This window comes from Hippoglossus stenolepis, chromosome 5 (assembly GCF_022539355.2).
Source record: "Hippoglossus stenolepis isolate QCI-W04-F060 chromosome 5, HSTE1.2, whole genome shotgun sequence".
NCBI classification, from domain to species: Eukaryota; Metazoa; Chordata; class Actinopteri; order Pleuronectiformes; family Pleuronectidae; genus Hippoglossus; species Hippoglossus stenolepis.
In genome coordinates, this window is record NC_061487.1 from 28,882,567 (window position 1) to 28,910,362 (window position 27,796).

The following is a 27,796-nucleotide window of genomic DNA, read 5'->3' on the forward strand; positions in this document are numbered from 1 at the left end:
CTGTATATAAAGACCATCAGCGACTGTATATAAAGAGCATCAGCGACTATATAAAGACCATCTGTGACTATATAAAGATGATCAGTGACTTTATATAACGATCAGTGACTGTATATAAAGATGATCAGTGACTGTATAAAGACCATCAGTGACGGTATATAAAGATGATCAGTGACTTTATATAACGATGATCAGTGACTGTATATAAAGATGATCAGTGACTGTATATAAAGAGCATCAGTGACTTTATATAAAGAGCATCGGCGACTGTATATAAAGATGATCAGTGACTGTATATAAAGACCATCAGTGACTGTATATAAAGATGATCAGTGACTGTATATAAAGACCATCAGTGACTGTATATAAAGACCATCAGTGACTGTATATAAAGATGATCAGTGACTGTATATAAAGACCATCAGTGACTGTATATAAAGATGATCAGTGACTGTATATAAAGACCATCAGTGACTGTATATAAAGATGATCAGTGACTGTATATAAAGACCATCAGCGACTGTATATAAAAAACATCAGTGACTGTATATAAAGATGATCAGCGACTGTATATAAAGACCATCAGTGACTATATAAAGACCATCAGTGACTGTATATAAAGACCATCAGCGACTGTATATAAAGATGATCAGTGACTGTATATAAAGACCATCAACGACTGTATATAAAGACCATCAGCAACTGTATATAAAAAACACCAGTGACTGTATATAAAGACGATCAGTGACTGTATATAAAGAGCATCGGCGACTGTATATAAAGATGATCAGTGACTGTATATAAAGATGATCAGTGACTGTATATAAAGACCATCAGTGACTGTATATAAAGATGATCAGTGACTGTATATAAAGACCATCAGTGACTGTATATAAATATGATCAGTGACTGTATATAAAGACCATCAATGACTGTATATAACGATGATCAGTGACTGTATATAAAGATGATCAGTGACTGTATATAAAGACCATCAGTGACTGTATATAAAGACCATCAGTGACTGTATATAAAGATGATCAGCGACTGTATATAAAGACCATCAGTGACTGTATATAAAGACCATCAGTGACTGTATATAAAGAGGATCAGTGACTGTATATAAAGATGATCAGCGACTGTATATAAAGATGATCAGTGACTGTATATAAAGAAATGGATTTAAATTATATTAAAACTTTATTTCAAACTAAACCAAACATGATACGCTGAGGACGTAATGACGTCATCACAGCTCGGGTGTCCTGTGTCTTTAAATGTTTGAAGACTCAGCGCGCGGCCTCCTTCCCTCTGACGTCACAGGTGCATGAGGACAAGATGGCGGTGGCGCTGGAAAGAAGCTTCGTGGAGATCTGCGGCTTCGAGAGAGAAACTGTTCGACGCTTCAGAGAAGTGACGCTGACCCTCGGTAAACTGCGCACTTTGTGTCTGTGTCATCTGCGACTCTGAGATACTAACAGCAGCTAACAGCAGCTAACTTCAGCCAGAATCAGCTAACATCAGCTAACAGCAGCTAACAGCAGCTAACAGCAGCTAACTTCAGCCAGAATCAGCTAACAGCACTAACAGCAGAACAGAGCTATTCAGCCAGAATCAGCTAACAGCAGCTAACAGCAGCTAACTTCGGCCAGAATCAGCTAACAGCAGCTAACTTCGGCCAGAATCAGCTAACATCAGCTAACAGCAGCTAACAGCAGCTAACTTCAGCCAGAATCAGCTAACAGCAGCTAACAGCAGCTAACTTCAGCCAGAATCAGCTAACAGCAGCTAACTTCAGCCAGAATCAGCTAACAGCAGCTAACTTCAGCCAGAATCAACTAACAGCAGCTAACAGCAGCTAACTTCAGCCAGAATCAGCTAACAGCAGCTAGCAGCAGCCTACTTCAGCCGGCATCAGCTAACAGCAGCTAACTTCAGCCAGCATCAGCTAACAGCAGCTAACTTCAGCCAGCATAGCTAACATCAGCTAACAGCAGCTAACAGCAGTTAACTTCAGCCAGAATCAGCTAACAGCAGCTAACAGCAGCTAACTTCAGCCAGAATCAGCTAACAGCAGCTAACTCAGCCAGAATCAGCTAACAGCAGCTAACTTCAGCCAGCATCAGCTAACAGCAGCTAACAGCAGCTAACTTCAGCCAGAATCAGCTAACAGCAGCTAGACGCAGCTAACAGTAACTTCAGCCAGCACGCTAACAGCAGCTAACTTCAGCCAGCATCAGCTAACAGCAGCTAACAGCAGCTAACAGCAGCTAACTTCAGCCAGCATCAGCTAACAGCATCTAACTTCAGCTAACAGCAGCTAACAGCAACTAACTTCAGCCAGCATCAGCTAACAGCAGCTAACAGCAGCTAACTTCAGCCAGCATCGAACAGCATCTAACTTCAGCTACAGCAGCTAACAGCATCTAACTTCAGCTAACAGCAGCTAACAGCAGCTAACTTCAGCCAGCATCAGCTAACAGCATCTAACTTCAGCTTGCTTCAGCCAGCCTCAGCTAATAGCATCTAACTTCAGCTGCTTCATCCAGCCTCAGCTAATAGCAGCTAACAGCAGCTAACTTCAGCCAGCATCAGCTAACAGCAGCTAACTTCAGCCAGCATCAGCTAACAGCATCTAACTTCGCCAACAGCAGCTAGCAGCAGCTAACTTCAGCCGGCATCAGCTAACAGCAGCTAGCAGCAGCTAACTCCCGCATCAGCTAACAACAGCTAACTTCAGCTAGCAAGCTAACCCCCGTCCATCAGCTAACAAAACTCAGCCGGCATCAGCTAACAGCAGCTAACTTCAGCGGCGTAACAGCAGCTAACGCGCATCAGCTAAAGCAGCCAGCGGCATCAGCTAACAGCAGCTAACTTCAGCTAACAGCAGCTAACTTCAGCCGGCATCAGCAACAGCTAACTTCAGCCGGCATCAGCTAACAGCAGCTAACTTCAGCCGGCATCAGCTAACAGCAGCTAACTTCAGCCGGCATCAGCTAACAGCAGCTAACTTCAGCGGCATCAGCTAACAGCAGCTAACTTCAGCCGGCATCAGCTAACAGCAGCTAACTTCAGCCAGCATCAGCTAACAGCAGCTAACTTCAGCCAGCATCAGCTAACAGCAGCTAACTTCAGCCAGCATCAGCTAACAGCATCTAACTTCAGCTTGCTTCATCCAGCCTCAGCTAATAGCAGCTAGCAGCAGCTATCTTCATCCAGCACTCTGGTGAATGGGGCCTGAAGTGAAATTTAGCTCAGAGCAGGAAACACAGGCTGCATTTGGAAAGTCTAAATCTCCTTTCCTGACCACAAAACCATCTCCTTTCCTAATCACTAAATCATCTCCTTTCCTAATCACTAATCATCTCCTTTCCTAATCACTAAATCATCTCCTTTCCTAATCACTAAATCATCTCCTTTCCTAATTACTAAATCATGTCCTTTCCTGACCACTAAGTCATCTCCTTTCCTAACCACTGAATCGTCTCCTTTCCTAACCACTATTCCTTGACCCCGATGGAAAACATCACAAGGTGAAGGAGAGATGAGAAGGCGAAGCCGTAAGGAGTTTAGAAAGGAGAACCAAGGTTCAGAGAAAAACACTCTGTGCTTTATTTAAAACCTTATTTGAGACAGAAGATAAGCAAAGACAGTACAGTTCTGTGTTCTGACAGTTATAATAAAGTTTCCTGTTTTAAATGACTCGTCCTGAGAAAAGAGGTTTTCAGTTTATACAGAGGAAACATTTAATATCAGTTACTCACAGAAATAACAATAAAACTGATTTAATTTAAAACGAAAACAAACTGAATAGCATAATGTGAAGAATATATGAGTAGACAACTTATATAAGAGGGCGGAATTGAAATAATTTGTATTTAGTTGTAATGATATTTATATTTTTACTTAGTTGTGATGATATTTATATTTAGGTATGATATTTATATTTAATTGTGATGGTGAAAGGATGGTCTGAAGTTAGAAGTTAGTTAGTTCCATGGGTAGTTGGTAAGTGAAATTCACTGTTAACCCTCATGTCTGCAGGTGTGACTGCTCCCCCTGGTGGCCAGAAGTTTGCAGACAGTGCTGGAGCGTTTCATTATGAGGAGAGTGGGAAGCTGCTGTCAGTCACCAGCAACAGATTCATCCACTGGTGAGTGACAGCTGGTGTTCATCTGATGATTCGATCACATGTTCAGGTGTGAACAAGATCACTGACACATTCAGAGGTTTCTGAGACACCTCTGACCTCGACACTATGAATCAAACATGTCCTCTTGTGATTGAATGTTTAATATCAACACTGTCAAACTGAGGGTTTGGTATCGTTTTGTCAACAGTCGACAATGAGAACAGCTTTTTTATTTTTAAGGCAAATTGGAAGTTTAATGGGTTAACTGTCAGGAGTTTAAAGTTGACTTAAATACATATTTAAGTCAACTTAATTTGGCCGCTCAACGAGCACTCAAGACGCCCACTGTTTCCCGTCTACTGGGAAGAACTCGCAGCATCGTGGCTTTTTTTAGGAAAAGCACAATTGCAAGCCATGCCCTGAATGAAAAGCAGAAGCTACTTAATCTCCCCGAGCATAAGCTCATGACAGATGTAGCTACGAGATGGAACAGCGCCTGTGATATGTTGGAGCGCTTCTTAGAGCAGCAGCCCGCAATTTGCACAGCATTACTCTCCACTGAGGTGCGGAAGAATGCCAAGGAGTTGTGGACCTTAAAGGGGACATATCATGCAAATTCCACTTTGTTAGTGCTTCTACACGTTAATGTGGGTATCTGGCTCATGTCTACCAACCCAAACACTCTGAAAAAACTTGCGCGTTTTGTTATGGTTCCTCTAAGTCAGAGAAAACTCCTGCTTGAGACCACAAGTGACTATCTCCATATTCAGTGAGAGCTGATTTGAACTCACAATCTATTTCTCCGCGCTGGTCAGCCCACGATTCTGCTTTCTCCGCTTGTTGTTGTACCCGTTGAATGTCGGGGTTCGGGGGTAAATGATGGTCTTCATAGCCCCCCACCCCTCTCTTTCTCTCTCTGTCTGCTTGTGTGCTTGTAGTGGGGGGGCAGAGGGGGACATTTAATTATGTGATTGGGAAAATTAAAACTCCAGGACAACAGAAGGGGAATACAAAGTATGGGATGCATAATTGATCATTTATATCATATAAAATATGTAATTTATATCGTTTAAAATCATGGGGGGGAGAGGGGAGCTGGCTCATTAGCATTTAAAGGAACAGGCACTCAAAACAGGTCACTCTGTGGAGGGCTGTTTTATACAGGGTAAAAAGGAGCTGTTTTAAATGATCCTTGTGATATTTTGACCAAAGTATGTTACAGACATTTCATTAAGACCCCAAGGAACCATATCAACTTGTGGTCAAATGGGCATGCTATGTCCCCTTTAACTGAAGCGGAGCCTGTGGCCTGTGCTGAAGATGAGGCTAAAGCCTGAAGCCGCTAAAAGTTGCAACACTCGTAATGTCAGAAGAAAAGACCCCTACGCTGTCTGTTATAGCACCGCTGCATGCCCAGCTGTGCAACTGCGCTCATGTCCAAGCAACAGACTCGGCACTTACGAGGGACATTAAAAACACCGTATCCGGGGATCTTGGGAAGAGATATGTGAGCGACAGATACTTTCTGTGCATCGCCTTTTTTTTTTTCGGGATTAGAAAGATAATTATTTTACTTTTAAGATCTTTGATGGCCAGAATTTTAAGTGTTTTGAGTAGTGCGATCCTTTCCTGTTGTTATATGGAATAATAAAGAACAGCTGTAAACAGCGTAAATTCTGTGCAGGACATGGTCATTATTCAAAAGCAATGTGTATCGTATCTTGGCCTCTGTATCGCGATACGTATCGTATCGTGAGGTTGTAGGCAATACCCAGCCCTAGTTGGAGTATTTAGCACAGGACTCCAGAATAACTTTTTCTGTTGGGTGCACCAGCACATAATTTAGGTGCGTCCAAAAATTCTCGCCACCTTTTTGGCACAGCAATAATACACCTATTATACCTTTTCTTGATAGTTCCCATATACATTGAACTGTTTCCTTTAGGATTATCTGGCCCTCGCTCCAAGACACTGGAGAGGAGAGAAGCAGCAACTCGCTAAATGTTGGTGACATTCTTATTAAACACAATGGGCAATATGTCGATCAGCTAAATTATTGACTTAATGTTTATACACTGCTCAGAAATATTTAGGGAACAGTTAGAGTTCACAGTGAAACACCAGTTAAGGTTCAGAGATCAAAGTGTCCATTTAGAAGAACCAGTGGTTGTGAACCAGTTTCTCTGCTTTGGTTCAAATCAAAGTAACAACAGGTGAAATGGAGGCAGAAGCAAGTCGAGCCCCAAACAGGGAATGTCTTTAATGTGGTGTCCACAGACAGCTGCTCTCTGCTGATCCTTCCTGACTCCTTCTAGTTCTGGGTTCTGCTCCTCCTCACTGCTGGTAGCATGAGGAGCTACCTGCAGCTCCATCAGGCTGCACAGGTAGTCCAGCTCCTCCAGGAGGACACATCCATACCTGTGGTCACAAGAAGGTTTGGGTCTGCCAGCACAGTCTCCAGAGCCTGGAGGAGAGACCAGGAGACACCAGGAGAGCTAGACAGTAGAAGATCATCAACCCAGAAGCAGGACCAGTATCTGCTCCTTTTGTGTGATGAGGAACAGGTGGAGCACTGCTCTACAAAATGACCTCTGCAGCTCCATTCACCAGAGAACACCAGGACCAGCAGGTTCACCACTGGAGACTCGTTCTCCACACAGATGAGAGCAGGTTCACACTGAGCACATGTGACAGGTGTGAAAGAGTCTGGAGACATCGTGGTGAACTTGATGCTGCTGTAAAATCAACCAGCGTGACCAGTTTGGTCAAGGTCTGAGGAGGTAGATCCTGGGAGGGTCAACAGATCTTCACAGCCAACGGTTCCTTGACTGCTTTTAGGTACCAGGATGAAATCCTCAGAGCGACTGTCAGGTCAGACTGACTGGTGCAGTGGCCCCTGGGTTCCTCCTGGTGCAGTGGCCCCTGGGTTCCTCCTGGTGCAGTGGCCCCTGGGTTCCTCCTGGTGCAGTGGCCCGTGGGTTCCTACTGGTGCATTGATGTCAGTGACTGACCCTCATGTTCCTCTGACCTAAATTCAGTTGAGCACCTATTGGACGTCATGTGTCGGTGCATCCGACGCCACCAAGTCCGTCCACAGTCCAGGAGGTGATTATGCAGGTCCGGGAGGAGAACCCCCAGGACTCCATCCTGCGACTCCTCAGGAGCATCATGTCCAGATGTTGTCAGGAGAACATGCAGGCAGGAGGAGGCCACACCCACTGAGTCACATGATGACTTGATGAAATTCACACCAGTTGGATCAGCCTGTGGTTTCAGTTTGTTACTGGGTTCAGTGTGGTTTTGAATCCAGTCCTCAGTGGGTTGATGGTTTTAGTTTCCATTGATCGTTACGGCATTTTGTTCTCAACAAATTATACAATGTTCATCAGTAAAGATTTTCAACTTGAATCATTCATTCAAATCTGATGTGTGATTGAACTGTTCCTTAAAATTTTTTGAGCAGTGTATATCGTGCGATAAGTTGATATAGTAATTATTATTAAGTGTGTTTGCTCGTCTCTGCCGCTCTTCAAACAGACGATCACGTTATTTAGTTTTTATAGATGGTGTTGGATCATGAATCTGGATCGTTAAGGTCACATTAACACTGGACTCCTGGTTGTATGCGTCTCGTCTCGTGTGTAGCTGGTAAAGAGAGTGTGCACAATGTTGGACTTTTTGTTGTTTATATACGTGTCTCCTAAACTTTCCAGCAAAAAAGAAAAAAACTACTGTTCAGGTTCCTAATAACTTAGGGTTAGGGTGAGCGCAGGAGTGTGGAGGAGGACATGAGACTCTGTCACATCTGAATCAGCGGCGATGAGGAAACCCTGTATTAAGTTTTTGTTGTTACTGTCCGACATTTACCGCCTCGTTCTCATCTCTGCTTCACTGTCCTTTTGTCAGTGAAGCCAGTGAGTGGGGGTGCGGCCTGTGTATGTGAGTATAAACTCTGCCTCGCTGAGATGCAACACGACTCACTGCTGATGCGAACTGAACATTTCCTGTTGCTGTTTCACGCTAGTAGTTTTCCACAGGTGAAGCAGCACTTGCGTGCGTGTGGTCAGGTGACGTTGTCTTGTGTAACCACTTTGACTCTATGCAGGTTGACGTCAGGTGACTCGGTGCAGCTGGTGGAACAGTCTCTGGATGCCGACTTGCTCAACAACACCGTCAAACTCCGCTTCACCCACTGCAATGTTCTGCCGGGGGGGGTCACCATCCAGGAGACGCTCAGCAACGTCATCATCCTCATCTCCACCAATCAGAGTGTCCACAGACTGGTGCTGCCTCACCCCACATGCATGTACCGCAGTGTGAGTCTCATGGTTTTGCCTTAAAGGACCCTGCGTGTGCTTCCTCCTATCTGCACTGAACACACAAACAGATTTGAGGGTCATGTGACATCTGTGTGTCCTCTGATTGCAGACGAGAACATTAAGCTGAAACTGACATAGAACCAACACTTGATTTTTAAAGTGTGTATTGAAGAACCTTTTAGATTTGACTTCAGAGTTGAGAACCTCAGGAACCTGAATGTTCTATGTTCTCCTCAGGAGCTGGTGACGGAGCTCCACATGCAGTCCGTCCTCACTGACGTGGGGAAGCTGAGTCTGCAGGACCCTTCGCACAGCGCCACCATCCCCAGCTCAGTGGTACAGATGGGGAGTCCCAGCTCCTGCACAGCCTGGCTGAGTCACCAGGGGGAGGCGCACTACGCCCTGGCTTCACCTGCAGGGGGCATCATGGTGGTCACTCTGCCCCCCCACGACACACCAGGTAGACACCAGCTCACTGATTCACACACTTTAAACACAAACTTCTTCCTCATATGAGAATGAGCGAGTGGACGTGTTGATGAGGTTTCTCAGGATGAAGAAGAGGAGCCGTACACGTAGAAGACGAAGACGTCAACTTGGAAAGACGAGGAGGTTCCAGAGCTTTTGGTGATGAGGGCAGACGCCGGTGTGGATGAGCTGTAAACAACAACACTGATCTTTCCACAGCAGAGTTTATACGTCATGTCCGGCCTCCTGCTGCTCTACAGGCTCCGCCCCTCGCCTGAATGTTCCCCACATGTTCCTGTTGTTGTGAACGAGTCGGACGAACTCCAGACAGTTTTACACGGTTCAGTTGTTTATAATATATAACTTCACCACAAGATGTCTCTAAATGTGGGGTTGCGTGTTGTATGCAGGTGGCGTGTCGACGGTTGAGCTGAAGAGGAGCTCTGTGATGCGGAGGTTGTCAGGTTGGATGCCGACAGTGATGAGAGGAGACAGTCGAACTGAACATGTGGTCAGTCTGATCGTCAGAGAACTGGAGGACGACTCGTTCATCTTCACACTGAGTCAAGATCATAGACTGAGGATGTGGTCGCTCACGGTCAGACACACAACACACACAGATGCACAGACACAGAGGAAACTATTGATGAGCTTTTCATGTTAAAAACGTGTAATGTTCCCGTGTCCAGGAGCAGGCATGTCTGCTGGAGGTGGACGTGTTGGAGTACATGCCTGCGTGTAAAGGAGTTCAGCGTGTGTCAGGTCAGGGTCATCGTCTGAGGATGACCTTCTCCTCCACCACCGGCCTCTGTCTCTGCGTTTACCTGGCCGTCCCTCAGCGAGGACAGTTCACCGTCCTGCAGTTGGTCACTGCCGACAACAACCGCTACAGCCTGGAACACATCTCCACCCTGTTCACCACGCAGGTATTATTAAGGTTTGAGCCCGAAGGGTCAGAACCTTACTGTTTTTGCTCTGGTTTGTTATTATTATTATTTGGTGTTTGCCGCCTCGGCTCAAATTCCCGTGAGCTGGAATGAGCTAGAAACACGAAACTTACCAATAACTGGAGTTGATGTGCATCGACTTTCTCTGAAACATGACCTCAGTCGTCCACATGGTGGCACTGTAATCAAGCTTTGATAAAAAGTTAATAGGCCACGCCCCTCACATTATTTTACCAATTGACTTCTAATCAGTCCAGATTGTTTTCCACAAAAAATCCTGTTAGACCATAAAAGTTTGCCATGACAGATTTTTGGCAAATTTTCCTCATCTTTAAATATTTGTACCATCATCGTGAAACTATTTAAATATGTTAATATCGTGTCGTAAAATAGGGGTACTTAAGCATTTTGAGTTTCGCCCATAGGGTTCACCAAAAATCCCCTAAACGTTACTATTGAGCTGCTTCCTATTAATGAGCTGCTTCCTATTAATGAGCTGCTTCCTATTATTGAGCTGCTTCCTATTAATGAGCTGCTTCCTATTATTTCATTGTTTTTCTTCTGTTGAAAAGTTTTCAATTTAAATAGTCTGACAACAGGATTCTTCAACCTGTGAATCATTGGCGGAATGTAGAAAAGTGTAATATGCACATGTTTTAAACATGTAACCTTTGTGTGAGCAGGAAACTCTGGTGGATTTTCATCTGACATCTACAGATGTGTGGGGACTGTGGGTGGACGAGTCCAACTCCACTGTCATCAAGTACATTAACTTTGAACAGTAAGTAGAAGAGAACGTTGTTATAAAATACATGTAACTATTACTAAGTGTAACTGTGTTACTGTAACAAAGTGTAACTGTGTGTTCAGTAACTTGGCAGGTCAGTGGAACCAGGTGTTTGTTCAGCCTCCACCAGAGGAAGAGGTTCATGTAGGAGTCGACCAGGACCCTAGAGTAAGACCAGCCCCACACCTGTATCACACCACTGACCAGACAACCAGATACCCGCCCTGATACCTAACCAGACCACTGACCAGATAACTAAAGCTGCTTTCAGACATACGCCTCCTTCACAGTTTCTCAGCAGAAGTCGATGTGTGAAAACACAGCAGAATGAATTAACCGCTACCGAGTGGGGGGGGGGTGACAAATTGAATACACAACAGATGCAAAAATTAAATGAATATAACCCAATGAAAAAGTGGAGCCACACACGTAGAAGACACAGACGAAGATTTCAAGAGTTTGTGGTGATAAGAGCCGGTGTCAACGCGCTGTAAACCAAATCACGGGATCTCTGCAGCAGAGTTAATACTTCCAGTGTCTGTCTGTTGCTCCACCCCTTACTTGACAACCTGTAGATTTCAATGTTGTTCTGAACATGTCTGATCAGAGATGTAGATTTATTTGTTCTTTCGGAAAGTCATGTGCTTGGAGAGAACAATCATACCGACACCACGCATCACCACTGACAGTATACATAACCTGTCATAAGAAGTACTCTACATGTTATTAGGTGCGGCACTCTCACACACCGAGATTCAGTCATCCCCTATATTGTTGTTGCACAGAAAGTCTGGTCCCAATTTTGCGGAGGTCATGTCTGAAAAAGGCATAACTCGACCGGTGATTTGACGATGGTTCTAGGCTTCATTGTTTTTTAATTGCCGTTTTGACCGGTGACTGGACGACTAACCCGACCGGTGACTAGACGGCTATACAGTTACCATAACTTACTTTATCCAGATGTATTCATCAGTGTGTTAAATGGATGTTTTGAGTTTTTGATCATGTGACCTGATTAACTTTTATGAAACATGTTTATTACACCTATGTGGACAAATCGCATGTAGACATCACTTAGCAGCTTCCTGTGTGTCTTCGTCAACAGGAGACGTACCTGGACGTTCTCTTCTCCCCTCTCAGATTCTCGGCTGCAGCCGTAGTTAAAGCTCTACAGGTGAGAACTAACCCTGTCTGTGCAGGGAAAAACTATTATTGCAATAATTGTATTTTATTTAACAAATTAGTTTGTTCTATTATTTTCTTCAGCAGAGACTCGCAGCTGGATTCAGCTCCTGCAAAAAAGCATGATTGGTCTCCTTTAAAACACAAATTATCAACATATAACAGTTTTTCTAATACAAGGGAAACACAGTGATCACGTTTGTCCCGAGTTAAATTCATCACTATAAGCAGTTGATCACTATAACTGAATTACATAGCTTCCTATGATAGTCCCAGAACTTAAGGGAAAGGTAGCAGAGTTTTTTAAGTTTAGGGCGATATCACGTTGCGCAATCGCGTATGTGTGCGTGAGCACACTATCTCTCTCTAACCTGGTTAGGGGCTACGGAATGTATTATGCCAATGAGAGTCCTCACTAAGATAATGTACTAACGTGTGTGTGTTTCAGATCTTCCGTCGTGGCTCAGAGAGAATCTCTGACGTTTCCTGGGAGACGCTGAAGAAGGAAGTGACAGTTGCTGTGGAGACGGAGGTAATTTATTCTTCAGACGTAATAAAACAACAGAATAAACATAACATGCTTCCATGCTGCTCCTGTGATGTCATCCAAGTGTCCTGAAGCCCCGACATTCATATTGACTCTAAAGGGTGTAATTTACACCAAGTTTTTAGCCTAAATGTCTCTGATATCTTCCTCTGGAGCTGCATTCACGTTCGCATGCGCACACTGTACAAGCTTGCACCTCTGCTCTCGCTTCAATGCTCTTGCCCAAGGGACATGTGAAGACATCAGTAACTGCAGCTATGCAGTGAGAAAACTAGAAGAAACCACTAGAACCAGCCGGGTTTAGAACCCATGCAGTGTGGAGCCTGTAATGGTAGGACTGCTGAAAGCCCGACTGAAAGTAGAGCCTGCCTACTACAAACTGATGGACGATGTGCTGGCTTTCAGTCACTGATGACAGTAACATTTTATCAACTCTAATCATATAATAATAATAAGAAACTTTATTTATACAGCACTTTTCAAAACAAAGTTAAAACAAGATCAAATATGACAGGACAGAGGCAAATATGACAGTCAATATTGATTTGTCTTAGTTTAAATTTTTATGATTGTTTATGTTTGAGGTATTATGTTCAATAAAGAGACTTTAAAAACCTAAACTCCTCCTCCTCCTCCTCCTCCTCCTCCTGCTCTCAGCTTCAGAACAGTGTGACAGAGTTTGAGTTCTCTCAGGAGGAGTACCGTCAGCTGCAGGTTGAGTTCTGGTCAAAGTTCTACGCCTGTTGTCTTCAGTACCAAGAGTCTCTGTCCACCCCTCTCGCTCTTACCGTGAGTCACAGCACCGGACTGGTGTGTCTGCTCAAGAAGGTGAGGATGGATGAGGGAGGAGGGTTGAGGACGAGCCATAAGGTCTGATGCTAAGAACATACATGAGTAACCTTTGTGTGTTCTAGGGTTCCGTTTCCTTCCTGCTTCCTTGTTTTGCTGTGGATCATTTGTATCTGAGCAGCGATGAGTATCTGTTCTCTGAGGAGGAGACGCCTGTGACTGAAGGTAACTACTGACCTCACAACAGTTGGAGTACATGTTAGTTACATGTTATTTACCACTGACCTCACCAACATGGTAAATGGTTTGTATTTATACAGAACTTTCTTAAACTTTTCAATCAAAGTTCTATAGTTTTTCAATTCACACGTGAGTGTTTGTCAGTTGGAGCCGAGTCTCTGTCCCAATTCCTTTCCCTATAACTGAAACTTTTTTTAACAGGAATAATTTAACTCTCAGTAACAAACACACCCAAGCACATACACAATCCCCCTCCACCCCTTCTCTCCTCCTTCCTCCCTCGCTTCCACCTCTTCTCCCCTCCTCCCTTTCTCCTTCTCTCCTCTTCTCTCTCCCTCCCTCCATACTTTCTCATACATAGTTGTTGTGCTGCTGTGATAAGACATTTCTCATTTGCAGAGCTTACAGAGCTCTGTGTTGTTCGGTCTCTGACTAAGAAAACTCCCACACTTAACATCAGCCAACCTGTCGATCGCGGTCTACCGTCAATCTCTAAAACCTTCACTGTCGATCCCCGTAACTCTCTGGACTCACAGGCTGCCTTTTACAGTCCAATAACTCTCCAAAATAAAATGTGTGCAAGAGCTTGTTCCATTCAAGTAAAAGGAATGTATTAATCTAAAACCAAAGTAAAATTCAAGTAACGTTCTGGAGGAATATCAAAACACTATGTAAATTCAAGTTTAGCAGTCTATCAAACAGGAAGTGTACTCTAATAATTAAACAAAAATTCTTTTCTTGTTTCAAGTAAAATGAGGTTTGCATACAAAATAAAGATCTTTTGAAAAAATGAATATAAAGATGTAGTTTGAGTTTCCCCTTTTCTTCTTTTTTCTTAATATATAACTCCATTTTACATATAAACAATCTCAACAAACATGAACAACTAAACAGCTTTAACTTTCCTCTTTGTTCCAACTTGCTCTGGTTCAGTGAAGTATGATATTAATGTGAATATTGTGCCTTTCTTTGTTTATTAATGCTCGTACATTCAGCCTTTAACAGAAATTGCAAAAAATAATAAATATATCCCCTGATGTGTTTTTTGGAAGATATCAGGGTGGTAGATCTCTGCTTACGTTTGGAATTAAAAAGTGATCTTGTGCTCGAAAAGGTTGGTGACCACTGCTCTAGATGATCACGGGAGATTTTTTTTCCGCTTCAGCTTGCTCTTCACCTTCCTTACGACGCGTCGACGCACGTAGCTCAAATCAACGTATTTACGTAAGCGATGAAGTCACCCCAGCCCTAGACGACTTGTCTCTGCTGTAACGTTAGCGGTGTTTGTCTCCAACATTTTTTTAAACATGTACTCCAGAGAGGAGATGCTGTTGTCAGGTGAACAACACAATACATGGGAATGGCTGGTTTACCACCCCCACCTCACGAGATGTTGCCACAGTGTTGTGCGTTAAAGCAGACCAGACTAATCGATTACTAAATTATTTATAATTGATTAAATCGATTGGCTGTTGAAGCCCTAGTATGTAATTGTATGTCTGTGTTAGGGCTGCTCGATTATGGGAAAAATCATAATCACGATTATTTTGGACAATATTGAAATCACGATTATTCAAACGATTACTTTTGAGTTTGAAAACATGATGCATTTATTCAGTATTTCTCCAAAAAAATACTTTGTAACTGAGAACTTCGAAATTTCCCCGATTATCCTCATTATTAAATGTCCCCATCTGCCCCCCCCACTACAAGCACACAAGCAGACAGACGAAAGAGGGTGGGGATGGCTATGAGGACCATCATCATTTACCCCCGAACCCCGACATTGAACGGGTTACATACAACAACAAGCGGAGAATCGCGGGCTGACCGGCGCGGAGAAATGCGGGTCCGGTGTGAACAGCCAGGCGGTTGCGCGCTTGAGAATGGCGCGGCGCTTCAGCGCCCGGTGTAAACCCGGCGTTATCTGGTTCACTGAGCTGAGTATCATCACTAACCCTCATGGCATTTTTCACATAAGAATAATTGCTACTCACCTATGGCCAGGTGGAGTCTGTGCCCGAAACATTGGAGCCTCAACCATCCATTGACCTCAGCCGCCAGCTTTATGTTAGCGGCATTGTCCGTGGTGATGCAGACTAGCTTTCCCTCGTTTAATCCCCATTCCGCCAGAGCTTCCCGCAGTCCATGGGCGATGTTTTACCGTTTGTCCAAAGTATGGATTAGCTTCTTGAAGCCCTCGACTGTACTGATAGGGTGCATATCTTTAGCTAAAAAGTATCCAATGGCAGCTGTTATTTTCTTGTGCCTATCCGAATTTGACGGATAAGGAGTCGCATTATACAGTGTGGCTGAGATCGATGTCTGTCTCTGCGTTGATGTCGTGGGGGTTGTGGCGTTTTTTTGTGGCTTTTTGTTTCTTTATTAATTCGTCGTGAGTGACTTTGTGCTTTAGTTTCAGATGGTTGAATAGATTTGTTGTGTTGCCAAGTGGCGCAGATATCACCTTGTAGCAAATCTTGCACATTGTGTGGTGCTGCTCCTCGCCGGATTCTTCGAATCCGAAGTGTTCCCATACAAGAGAACTTTTCTACCCTTTTTGTCGATCAAACGGGGCTGCCCTCCCTCTGCCATTTTCCACTCGTGCTGTTTTTTAAATACCGCCGGTCACCACACACACAACTCGCCTCCTTCACTTTACAGCTGCTTGAGAGTGAGTGCCAGTCAGCAGGGCCGCGTTGAATGCTTTGGGGGAAGGACTGAATTGCGCATGCGCGTCTCTTTCAGAAAATCTCTAGGCCTACTGTACAACGAAAAATGCCAAATAAATCGTTTCAACTCGATTATATTAGTTTGGAGATCGTTTGACCCAAAAATCGAAATCACGATCAAAATTCGATTAATTGCACAGCCCTAGTCTGTGTTGTATAATTGTGATGTGAGTTGTGTACTTGATTGTGTGTTCAGACCCAGAAGTGGGCCGGGACATCCTGCAGCTCGTCCAGTGTCTGCGGCTGCTCAGTGATGCTGTTTCTGGAGAGATGGCATATGAGATGGAGAAGGCTCTGGATCATCTTCAGTCAGCTGGACGAGCTGCTGAGGTCGTCATGGAGACCATGCTGTCCAATGACAGGTGAGCTGCTAGGCACTCACCTCCACAGTCATGACACCTTCAAAATGCTAAACAGTTTTGTTTCTTGCAGCGATAACGTGATAGAGGACATTCAGAACAAACTGCAGGACGTTCGTAACCCGACTGCGGCCATGATGGTCCTGCTGAGGGAAATGGACCTAGAGACGGACTCTGAGGTCACAGGTGAAGGAGCCATCACACCTGGTACGAACGAAGGGTGAACTTAAAACGTCCGGAGACAAAAAGCACAACAGGCTGACGTTAGTGTCTTTTCCCTCGTTTGTGTCTGACAGGTCAGACTCTGACCGTCAGGCTCAGCCTGTCACAGCTGTACGGCAGCAGCGCCGCCATTTCGCTCGTCTGCCAGGCCGTCAGTCACATGGCCATGACCAGAGCGCTGTTCTGCAGAGACCTGCTGATCCTGCAGAAACTCTATCTGAGGCTGGGCGACAACGTATGACTCACACATACACACACACACTGTTACAGACTGCACATAAGACAAGCCGCAACTAAATGGAGTTATACATACACAGACATACATATGTTTCCCACTGACAACGTCATCAGTTGTTGGTTAGTGACAACAGGACTAAATCTCCGTGTGTAGGTGTTTCTGGGTGGGGGGGCTCAGCTGCTGCAGCTTCAGCAGGACCTGATTCCTAGGACTTGTCACCTCCTGTCGTCTTATCATCTCCTTAAACACATGAGTCAGAGCGTCGCCTCGTCCGTCCCTGTGGACATCATGTGAGTACACACACCTGTACAGGTACATACTATCTGCACCATAAAGATGGCCGCCTGAAAGGCTCTCTCTCTCTCTCTCTCTCTCTCTCTCTCTCTCTCTCTCTCTCTCTCTCTCTCTCTCTCTCTCTCTCTCTCTCTCTTCCCCCCTCCTTCGCTCCATCAGCAGCACGTCTGACGTTAAAACATCCTTAAAGTTTTTATTTTTGAATTTATCAAATATATTTTACTGTTCAGATGTTAAACAGTAAGCCTTCATATGGTAAATGGTTTTGTATTTATATAGCGCTTTTCTAGTCTTGATGACCACTCAAAGCTCTTTACAGTACAGTTTTACGTTCACCCATTCACACACACATTCATACAGTGCATCTATTAGCAGCACTTTGTTGTTCAACTGTTGCTTTAACAAATTGTAATTTATAGAAGATGTAGGTTTGTAGATGATTTATAAGCAGTTTTTATTTAAAGGTCATATGTGACCTCTGACCTTGTGTTGTTTCAGAGATGCCAACCTGCAGCACCTCACAGTGTTAGAACTGTCTGACTGTCCAACTCCGTCCACCAGAACAGGTCAGTGTCTGCTTACCTGAATGTCTGCTTGTCTGTCTGCTTGTCTGTCTGTCAACATGGCAAATCTTGACTGGGCTCTGGCCATTCCAAAACTCAAATCTTGGTGAAGCTATTCTTTTGTTGATTTGGAGGTATGCTTTGGGTCGTTGTCGTGCCAAAAGGTGAAATTCCTCTTTATCTTTTTATGAGAGGCCTGAAGGTTTTGAGCCATATAACTGTTCATAATTCCCTTCACCTTGACTAAAGCCCCAGTTCCAGCTGACGAAAAACAGGCCAAAAGCAGGATACTGCCTCCACCATGCTTCACCGTGGGTATGGTGTTGTCTTGGCAGTGTTGTTTTTGCACCAAAATGTTCTGTCAACAGACCAGAACATATTTTCCCACATGCTTTTGGGAGATTTGATGTAGGTTTTTGCTCAATTTAGCAGGGCTTGGATGTATTTCTTTGTAAGAAAAGGCTTCTGTCCACCCTTAACTCATAGTCCAGACGTATGAAGACTACGTGAGATTGTTGAGTACTTGCCAGAAGTTCCTGCAGCTCCTTTAATGTAGCTGGAGGGCTCTTGGCAGCTTCCAGGACCAGTTTTCTTTTCGTCTTTTCATCAATTTTGAAAGGGGCATCCAGTTCTTGTTAATGTCACAATTGTGCCATAATTTCTCAACTTGTTGATGACAAACTTCACTGTGTTCCCTGGTAAATCTTATGCCTTGGAAATTAGTTTGTACCCTTCTCCTGACTGATCCCTTTGATGCTTTGTAAGCTCTTTGCGGGCCATGGCTTTTGCTGTAAGATAGTACTTTTATAAGTCAATGTCAGGAAAATCCTACTAGAACAGCTGTACTTTATTTGGGGGTTATCAGAGTCACTTCTACTGATTGGCAGGTCTGTACTGTCTGCTTTGAGTCAACTGAGTTTCAATGTGATTGGTTAATTCTGAACACAGCAACATCTCCAATTATAAGTGGGTGTGCACACTTATGCAAGCACATAATTATAGTTTGAATTTCTCCCCTTAAAAGATAGGTCACATTACATACATACACACGACATGATTTATCACAACATGGCAAGGCAGGGGTGTATATATGTATGTATGTGTATGTATATATATATACATGTATGTATATATGTATATATACATATATATACATGTATGTATGTATGTGTATATGTGTGTGTGTGTGTACACTGTAACTGTCTGTTTACCTGTCTGTCTCTCAGTGCTCAGTCCTCAGACTGTGGTGGAGCTCTTCTATCAGACGGCGGCGAGGAGGATCATCATGTCTCAGATCTTCTCTCAGCAGCAGAGTCATGCTCTGCTCGTCTGGAGTCACATGATCTCTAACGTGGTCGCTCTTCTCGCTCAGCTGCTGTATCCTCGTCCAATCAGACGTGAGCTGTCCTCACTGCACTGCTGTCATCGTACACATCAAATCAACATAAACTTTTTCATGTACAAGTTCATGTTTTATAGATGTTTGTTAATTAACGTTTGTTAAAAAATGTGTCTTAATGATGTTAATTTAACATTTTAGGGTTATTCTCTATATTTCTACGTGTTCCTTCAAATCTGTTGTACTTCACACATGTTTGAAAAAGTTTTTGAAACGTGTTGAAAGCTGCAGAAACAATCATCACTGTTTTAATTTCCCCATTTTCAAAATCAACTGTAGAGATTTTTACACTTAAGAACATAAAAAGCTACTGTTTTTCTCGACACCATACCGAGTGTAAAATGAATGATTTTTGACTGTTACTGGCTCTGGTGAAATCACGTTCTTCAGTCTTAACTGGCGTCTCTCAGTTGGCCCAGTAACCCTGGTTTCCAGTTTCCTGAATGTCTGATGTCAAACTGTCAGTACACTCAGCTGCAGGTGAGCTGTGTTTCTATATGATCATTATTATTATTGATCGTTATTAATTATTATTGATCATTAAACCTAACTCTACCATCGAAGTATCTATAGTTTGTTTTACTGCATCTCATTGTTGAACTGATGATCAGCTGGAAGTAAAATTTCTGTTGGGATGCTTTTATAAGACAATGCCGTTTTGGACTTCACACTGAACTTACACATAACATGTGATTTAATGTAATGACATATTTATTTTGATTAAGGGCATCTCACCTGTGTTTCCTGTGTTCAGGAGTACGTGAGGCTGATTGGTCCGTGGTGTCAGGTGAACATTGGCTCGTGTCGCTTCATGTTGGGTCAGTGTTACCTGGCCAACGGCGAGGGACAGAAGGTGAGTGATGTCGATCAGCGAGAGCCCGACGACATCACAGCTTCACAGCTGACATGTTCTCCTGTCGTGGTTTGTCCGTCAGGCGCTGCAGTGTTTCCAGGAGGCGGCGACAGAGGTAGAGAAGGAGGAGTTTCTGATGCGACTGACAGGCACTGAGGACGAAGAAGCTGCCGCCACCTGCAGGTTACAGTATTACAACAAGGTACTGATGAAGGTGTGACGTCCCACAACATCTGTGTTAAAGGCACAAACGTTAAACTTGTGTGTGTGACTGACTGACTGTTGCGATTCAGACGTGGACGACTCTGACCAAATTGAAAGTAGCGTAAAACATAAATCGATCATGTTCCATCGATGCAGAGTCTCCTGTCTGAGAGTCCTCCTCCAATCTCCCACTCACTTTGCACTTTAATAGAAGTTGTTAGGACCTGAACAGTCTTCATGATTACTTTGTTTCTGTACTTGCTTTAGAGTTTATGACTTTATGAGACGCACAGTCAGGACATCAGGGTGAAAGTGACTGGAATGATCAGGATTCATGAGTCGACATCATCCATTAATGACTAAACACATCAGTTTGTGTGAGTGACAGAGACGGGCAGACAAAATACATGAGAAAAATAATCATGTATAGAAATAAAATTCTTTGATGCATCGATGATGGTTTTATGGTTGAATCGTAGACGTGAAGAGAGAATCACCCCGAACACGCCTCTACCGCCAACACCTCCTGAACATTGAACTTGGCAGTCTACTAGTTTGGCTTCAGTTGTCAGATCCATTACCGTGGTGACAGCGTTCTTTACAGCTGATCAGAAAAAAGCCTCTGGGTAAGGGGGCGGGACATTTCTCAAAGGAGCTGTTGACCAATTACAAAAGAGGGTCAGCTGACCAATCGGAGCTCTGTTTGTCCATCATGGAGTTTTGTGTGTTGATAAAAAAAAACCGTGACTGTGTGTGTACAGGTGCTGCGCTTACTGGAGGATGTGGGTTTACCTGAGCTGGTCATCCAGTTAGCGTCTTTGGCCTTAACGGAGTCAGTCGGTGATGTCAGCACTCAGGTAAGCCACCAGTAACACCAGGTGTCAGGTATTTGTTTGTACAAAACTTTATTAACAGTTGACTTTAACACATGTAAATCAATGTTCAGGCTGCTCTGTGGACTCGGATCTTTAAACATCATCTGGACCTCGGACACAACAGTGAAGCTTATGAAGCTCTGACACAGAACCCAGACAGCAGCATGTACGTACACACACACACACACACACACACAAAACAACACGAGACAGCAGCATGTACACACACACACACCCAGACAGCAGCATACGTACACACACACACACACACAACCCAGACAGCAGCATGTACGCACACACACACACACACACACACAGAACCGAGACAGCAGCATGTACGCACACACACACACACACACACACAGAACCAGACCAGACAGCAGCATGTACGTACACACACACACACACAGAACCGAGACAGCAGCATGTACGTCAACACACACACACACACACACAGAACCGAGACAGCAGCATGTACGTACACACACACACACACACACAGAACCCAGACAGCAGCATGTACGTACACACACACACACACACACAACCGAGACAGCAGCATGTACGTACACACACACACACACACACACAGAACCGAGACAGCAGCATGTACGTACACACACACAGAACCCAGACAGCAGCATGTACGTACACACACACACACACACAGACACAGACAGCATGTACGTACACACACACACACACACACACACACAGAACCGAGACAGCAGCATGTAATGCACACACACACACACACACACACACACAGAACCCGACAGCATGCATGTACACACACACACACACACACACACACACACAGAACCCAGACAGCAGCATGTACGTAACACACACACACACACACACACAACCCAGACAGCAGCATGGACACACACACACACACACACACACAACCCGACAGCAGCATGTACACACACACACACACACACACACACAGAACCGGAGACAGCATGTACGTACACACACACACACACACACACACAGAACCAGACCAGACAGCAGCATGTACGTACACACACACACACAACCGAGACAGCAGCATGTACGTACACACACAGAACCCAGACAGCAGCATGTACGATACACACACACACACACACCACCCAGAACCCAGACAGCAGCATGTACGTACACACACACACACACACACAGAACCCAGACAGCAGCATGTACGTACACACACACACACACACACAGAACCCAGACAGCAGCATGCACACACACACACACACACACACACACACACACAGAACCCAGACAGCATGTATGTACACACACACACACACACACACAACCCAGACAGCAGCATGTACGTACACACACACACACACACACACACACACAGAACCCAGACAGCAGCATGTACGTACACACACACACACACACAGAACCCAGACAGCAGCATGTACGTACACACACACACACACACACACACACACACACACACACACACACAAACCCAGACAGCAGCATGTACGTACACACACACAGAACCGAGACAGCAGCATGTACGTACACACACACACACACACACACACACACACACAGAACCCAGACAGCAGTATACGTACACACACACAGAACCCAGACAGCAACATGCATGCATATACACACACACACACACACACACACACACACACACACAGAACCCAGACAGCAGCATGTATGTACACACACACACACACACACAACCCAGACAGCAGCATGTACACACACACACACACACACACAACACAGAACCGAGACAGCAGCATGTGACACACACACACAGAACCCAGACAGCAGCATGTACGTACACACACACACACACACACACACACAGTTTGTTGAATGTGGTCTGGTTCAGTGGATTAAGTCGTCAGTGGGTCCTCTCAGGCAGCTGGATTGCCTCCGTCAGCTGGTGGTGGTTCTGTGTGAACGCTCTCAGCTCCAGGACTTAGTCCAGTTCTCCTACGTCAACCTGCACGATGAGGTAAATCCTTCACCTTTGATCTCTGACCTGATCATGTTACTGTCATATTATCTAATGACTGTATTGTCTATAATTAGCAACACTGTGAATTATCCTCATTCATTTGATTCAAATAAAAGGTTACATCCTCACTTAAACAGTTTCTGAATCTTCTGTAAGTTTTTTACAACTACCTGGAGAGACTCAGTGTGGATACAACCTGTCGACCACGTTCTCATCAACACGTCCCTGTGACGGAGACGCAGTGCCAGGACGTTTCTGATCTAGTTTTGTGTCATTAGGTCGTCAGTATCATCGAGTCTCGTGCCAGAGGTCTGGACCTGCTGACTCATAACTACTACGAGCTGCTGTATGCCTTCCACATCAACAGACACAACTACAGGAAAGGTGCGACGCACCACTGACATCACACGTGTGAAAAATTATGGTTAAACAACTGTTCCTGGTCTTTCTCTTCTCTCCTCGCTTCCCCATTTCTCTGCTCACCAACTGGTCGAAGGCAAATCAATCAATCAAATTGCATTTGTATAGTCTCATATTCACAAATCACAATTACTCTCAGAGGCTTTAACAAGGTGAGACATCCTCTGTTCTTAACCCTCAACAAGATTCAGGAAAAACTACAAAAAATAAAAACTTTTACTGGGGAAAAATGTCATCCAAACTGATTCTTGTTCTTTCTCCCAGTTAAAGAGCTTTTTCTCTCAGTCGTCACAGCTGCTCATTGTGGGAACTGTTGGTTTCTCTATAATTTTTAGGTCTTGACCTATGTAAAGAGCCTTGAGATTACATTTGGTGCTATACAAATAAAATTGAATTGTATAATTGAATTGATGATGGGTGTGTGTGTGCGTGCAGCGGGGACCGTCATGTTTGAGTTGGCGATGCGTCTCGGTCGCGAGGTTCCAACTCGTCTTGGTCTTCAGAAACAGGTGAACTGTTATCTGTCTGCTCTCAACTGTCTCCGCCTTATCAGACCAGAGTACGCCTGGATCGTCACACCTGCGTCTGGAGCTGTGGTACAGACGCACTCGTCACACTCACATGCACACTGTCTAGACTAGATATTGTTGTATTGAATAAGAATCTGTGTGTGTCTCTGTGCTGCAGTACGAGCGTGCAGGAGCGTCTCCAAAGAGAAACTCGGATGGAGATTTTTCTCGTGAACCAGGTCAGATTCACTGATTTAATGAAACTTTATCAGCAGCCTCATTGTGAAAAGTGTTGTTGCACTCTGGTGGAGGAATTGTGTCAAGACGTGATGGAACAGGATGTACTGGTGTTGTCTGAATGTTTGTTTCCTGCTGCAGTTAAACGTCAGGTCGACATCCTGGAACTCAACGACCTGGAGAAGGAGTACTTCCTGTCTCGCTGCCGCCTGACGCTAGCCCAGCACCACCCACCATCTGCCACCATCGCAGGTACATAGGCAGCTCCACCCCCTTTACCTCCTACTCCCCCTCTGCCTCTCTCTCACCCGCCTCTCTCTCTCTCTCTCTGACAGGAAGTGCATCCGCGGAGGAGATGGTGTCCCTGTTGGTTCAGTCCGGACTCTTTGACTCGGCTCTGTGTCTCTGTCAGACGTTCAAACTGACCTTGACTCCGGTGTTTGAGGGTTTAGCCTTTAAGTAAGTTCTGGTTCTGCTGTTTAACAGGACCCCTAAGGTTCTGCTCACTCATGGTAAGAACCATGAAAGTTCTTTAACGTAAAGCTCAGTTTTAAAATCAGAGGTTTGAACTGTTGTCTTTTACTTTAAAAAGCCTTTTCCTGTCTTGATGAGACAGAAAAATGTTGATGTTTGTTGTGTTAATGTATTGTTGGTCTGTTCTCAGATGCGTCAGGCTTCAGTTTGGGGGGGAGGAGACTCAGAATGAAGCTTGGAGCTGGTTGGCTGATAATCAGCTATCGTCTGTCGTCAACACCAAAGAGTCCAGGTTTGATTCTTCTTTTTCTCTGACGTCAGGTTTCAGCAGCAGGTTGGTCAGGGTGTTCCAGTCCTCCTCTCCACAGATCCAGCTCCTTGTGTTTGTAACATCCAGCTCCTCCTGGTTCTTCCTGAGTTCTTATCAGACCTGATGGGATGTTCTGGTTCTACCTTGGGGAGTCCTCCCAGTCAGACATGTCCAGTAAAGACGTCCAGAGGATCCCGATCAGATGCTGAACCACCTTAACTGACTCCTTTGACGTGACGGAGCAGCATCTGTACTGCGAGCTCCCTCCTGACGTCTGAACTCTTGATCCTGTCTCTGATTCTGATTCTAGACGTCTGACTTCATTTCAGCTGTTTGTATCTGTGATCTCATTCTTTCGGTCTCCACCCAGAATTCATGACCCTAGGTGAGAGTCAGATCCAAGATCGACCAGTAAATCCAGAGTTTCATCTTGAGACTCAGCTCCTCTTCACCACAACAGTCCAGTCCAGCATTTCTGCTGATTTTTTTGCAAGCGCCCCATGCGTCCCTCGGCATGATGACCATGTCACCCACACATAGATCCTCGTTAATGTGCTCTCTCATCCAGCTTTAACCCAAAAATGTTCTCACTTCACCTCCGGCTGCTTCACTGTGTGTCGCTCTGAGTGAGTGTGGGCCAAAGGTGTGTGTGTAAACTCCTCCTCACTCTCAGACACAACTCGCTAAATGTCTGTGAAATTCTTATGTAAATAAACATGCATGTAAACACAATGCGCAATTTATGGAGATCATGTTTATATATCGTACGATAAGTAAATATAGTAATTATCCTGACAGGACTTATGGAAAAAAAAGAGCTAAATTGATTTCGAGGAAACACTGCTGTCCTCAACACGTCCTGAAATACTCTCAAACAGGATAAGTGACATGGTGACACTCCACGTCCTGAGACCTAGTCTGGGACAGCAGGGGGCTCCACATGATGGTGGCTCCATGTTGATCTCCCCTCCCAGGTCTGGCCTTAGAAGAGGACTGAGGTCCCTCAGTACTGAGATGGCTCTTAGTCTGACCCCTGACCTGGGACCAGTTTGCCCTGGGAGACCCGACCAGGGGCCCCTGCTCCGGACAACAAGGCTCCCAGGATCAGAGGACACTGGGAGCCCTCTGGTTCAGAGCAGTGATTTAAATTGTCAATCATCGGATTTGACTTTATCAAGACTTTTAAATGTCTGTGTTCATCATGACTGAAATATATACTATTATCTGAGGTTTGCAGAGATCAGAAGACATGACAACATGAATCATCATGAGTTAGAAACATGAATTTATTTCAATGTTGTGAGTTCAACTTGTGGAACCTGTTGTTGTTTTCTGTCTCTAACATGCACTGAACAGATGAGAATTCAGAGGTCAAAGGTCGCGCTGACCTCATTTTGTTTTGAACGTGAAATGTCAAACTGCTGGAGCAACTGAAAACTTCTCCCATTGGTGGAGACAGACAACCACAGCTTCTACTTTGTTCTGTCTTCAGTGCTGCAGATGAGGCGTGGCGGCTGCTGGCCTCTTACCTGGATAGGTATCCCTCCGCTAATGGACAGCACCACCGCTGTGTCATCAACAAGCTGCTGTCACATGGTGCCCCTCTACCTGATTGGCTGGTCAAGTCATACAAGGTGAGCAATCAGCCAATGACAGGGGAGGTTGTTACTGAACAACCCCAGAGAGACGATGTGTTGGCGCCCTGAGTGTCACTGTATTTCCCATCATGCTCTCTGTGTGACGGACTGTATTTCCCATCATGCTCTCTGTGTGACGGACTGTATTTCCCATCATGCTCTCTGTGTGACGGACTGTATTTCCCATCATGCTCTCTGTGTGACAGACTGTATTTCCCATCATGCTCTCTGTCAGGCTGTGGACGCGGCTTCACTGTTGCGTCTCTATCTGAACTTTGACCTTCTGGAAGCTGCAGCTGAACTCGTCCTGGAGAATGTGGACGCTCTGCTGGGGAGAGGACACCAGTACTTTGGAATAGAAGTAATACTGCAAACACACTACTACTACTGTTAATACTGCAAACACACTACTACTACTGTTAATACTGCAAACACACTACTACTACTACTGTTAATACTGCAAACACACTACTACTGCTTGACTCATCCACCTGAAGAAATACCGCACACGCATGAACATTCAATGTTGTGTGTAACATTGTGTACTGTCGTGTGTGTAACGTTGTGTATTATGTCTTTCAGAAGCCTCTCTCTGCGACCTTCTCTTCAGTTTGGCTTCCGTACACGTCCATCGATCAGCTGATGCAGGCGCTCGCTGACACTCAAACCAACAGCAGCGTGAGTGTGTGTGTGTGTGTGTGTGTGCGTGTGCGTGAGAGAGAGAGTCAGTCAGTCACGACTGTTGACTGACACCTCATCTCTGTTGTTGTAAACGAGGGAATCGCACGTAACTCGTGATGGTGACTTTTTGTTTTTGTTTTCAGATCTATAACAAAGTTCGAGACAAACTGGATGAGTATCACAAACTGGTGGATCTGACGACCAGACGCAGACTCGTTACTCGATAAAAAACTTGTTCAGCTGTGACTTTGTTTAGACCTGATGTAAATATTCAGTGTGATTGTGTTTTTGTTTTTTACAACAACATTGTTATCAGCTTTTCTACTTGTCTGTTTTTGTATCATCGACAAAACTGTGATGAAATGAAAGGTTTTCATAAATCTCA

General features: G+C 44.6%; 1 protein-coding gene across 1 annotated transcript; it reads left to right on the top strand.

Moving 5' to 3' along the window:
* Nucleotides 1-1,309: 1,309 nt before the first annotated feature.
* Nucleotides 1,310-27,796, top strand: nup160 (nucleoporin 160). The gene is made up of 34 exons (XM_035156946.2): nucleotides 1,310-1,429; nucleotides 4,045-4,153; nucleotides 8,238-8,448; nucleotides 8,689-8,911; nucleotides 9,330-9,517; nucleotides 9,609-9,845; nucleotides 10,550-10,647; nucleotides 10,737-10,821; nucleotides 11,759-11,827; nucleotides 12,284-12,367; nucleotides 13,040-13,210; nucleotides 13,297-13,396; nucleotides 16,340-16,505; nucleotides 16,576-16,709; nucleotides 16,799-16,959; nucleotides 17,116-17,252; nucleotides 17,755-17,822; nucleotides 19,046-19,196; nucleotides 19,629-19,698; nucleotides 19,973-20,071; nucleotides 20,154-20,273; nucleotides 21,037-21,132; nucleotides 21,222-21,316; nucleotides 23,044-23,140; nucleotides 23,422-23,527; nucleotides 23,999-24,159; nucleotides 24,251-24,311; nucleotides 24,451-24,561; nucleotides 24,645-24,768; nucleotides 24,974-25,075; nucleotides 26,586-26,727; nucleotides 26,966-27,091; nucleotides 27,313-27,408; nucleotides 27,555-27,796. Exons 1-34 carry the CDS (start codon nucleotides 1,339-1,341, stop codon nucleotides 27,636-27,638), a joined length of 4,173 nt encoding a protein of 1,390 aa, XP_035012837.1. The 5' UTR covers nucleotides 1,310-1,338; the 3' UTR covers nucleotides 27,639-27,796.

Coding starts and splice junctions, on each gene's coding strand:
- nup160 (XM_035156946.2), top strand. CDS start 1,339: ATGGCGGTGGCGCTGGAAAGAAGCTTCGTGGAGATCTGCGGCTTCGAG. Junction 23,141..23,421: donor ACGTCAACCTGCACGATGAG/GTAAATCCTTCA, acceptor TTGTGTCATTAG/GTCGTCAGTATCATCGAGTC. Junction 24,312..24,450: donor AGATTTTTCTCGTGAACCAG/GTCAGATTCACT, acceptor TTCCTGCTGCAG/TTAAACGTCAGGTCGACATC.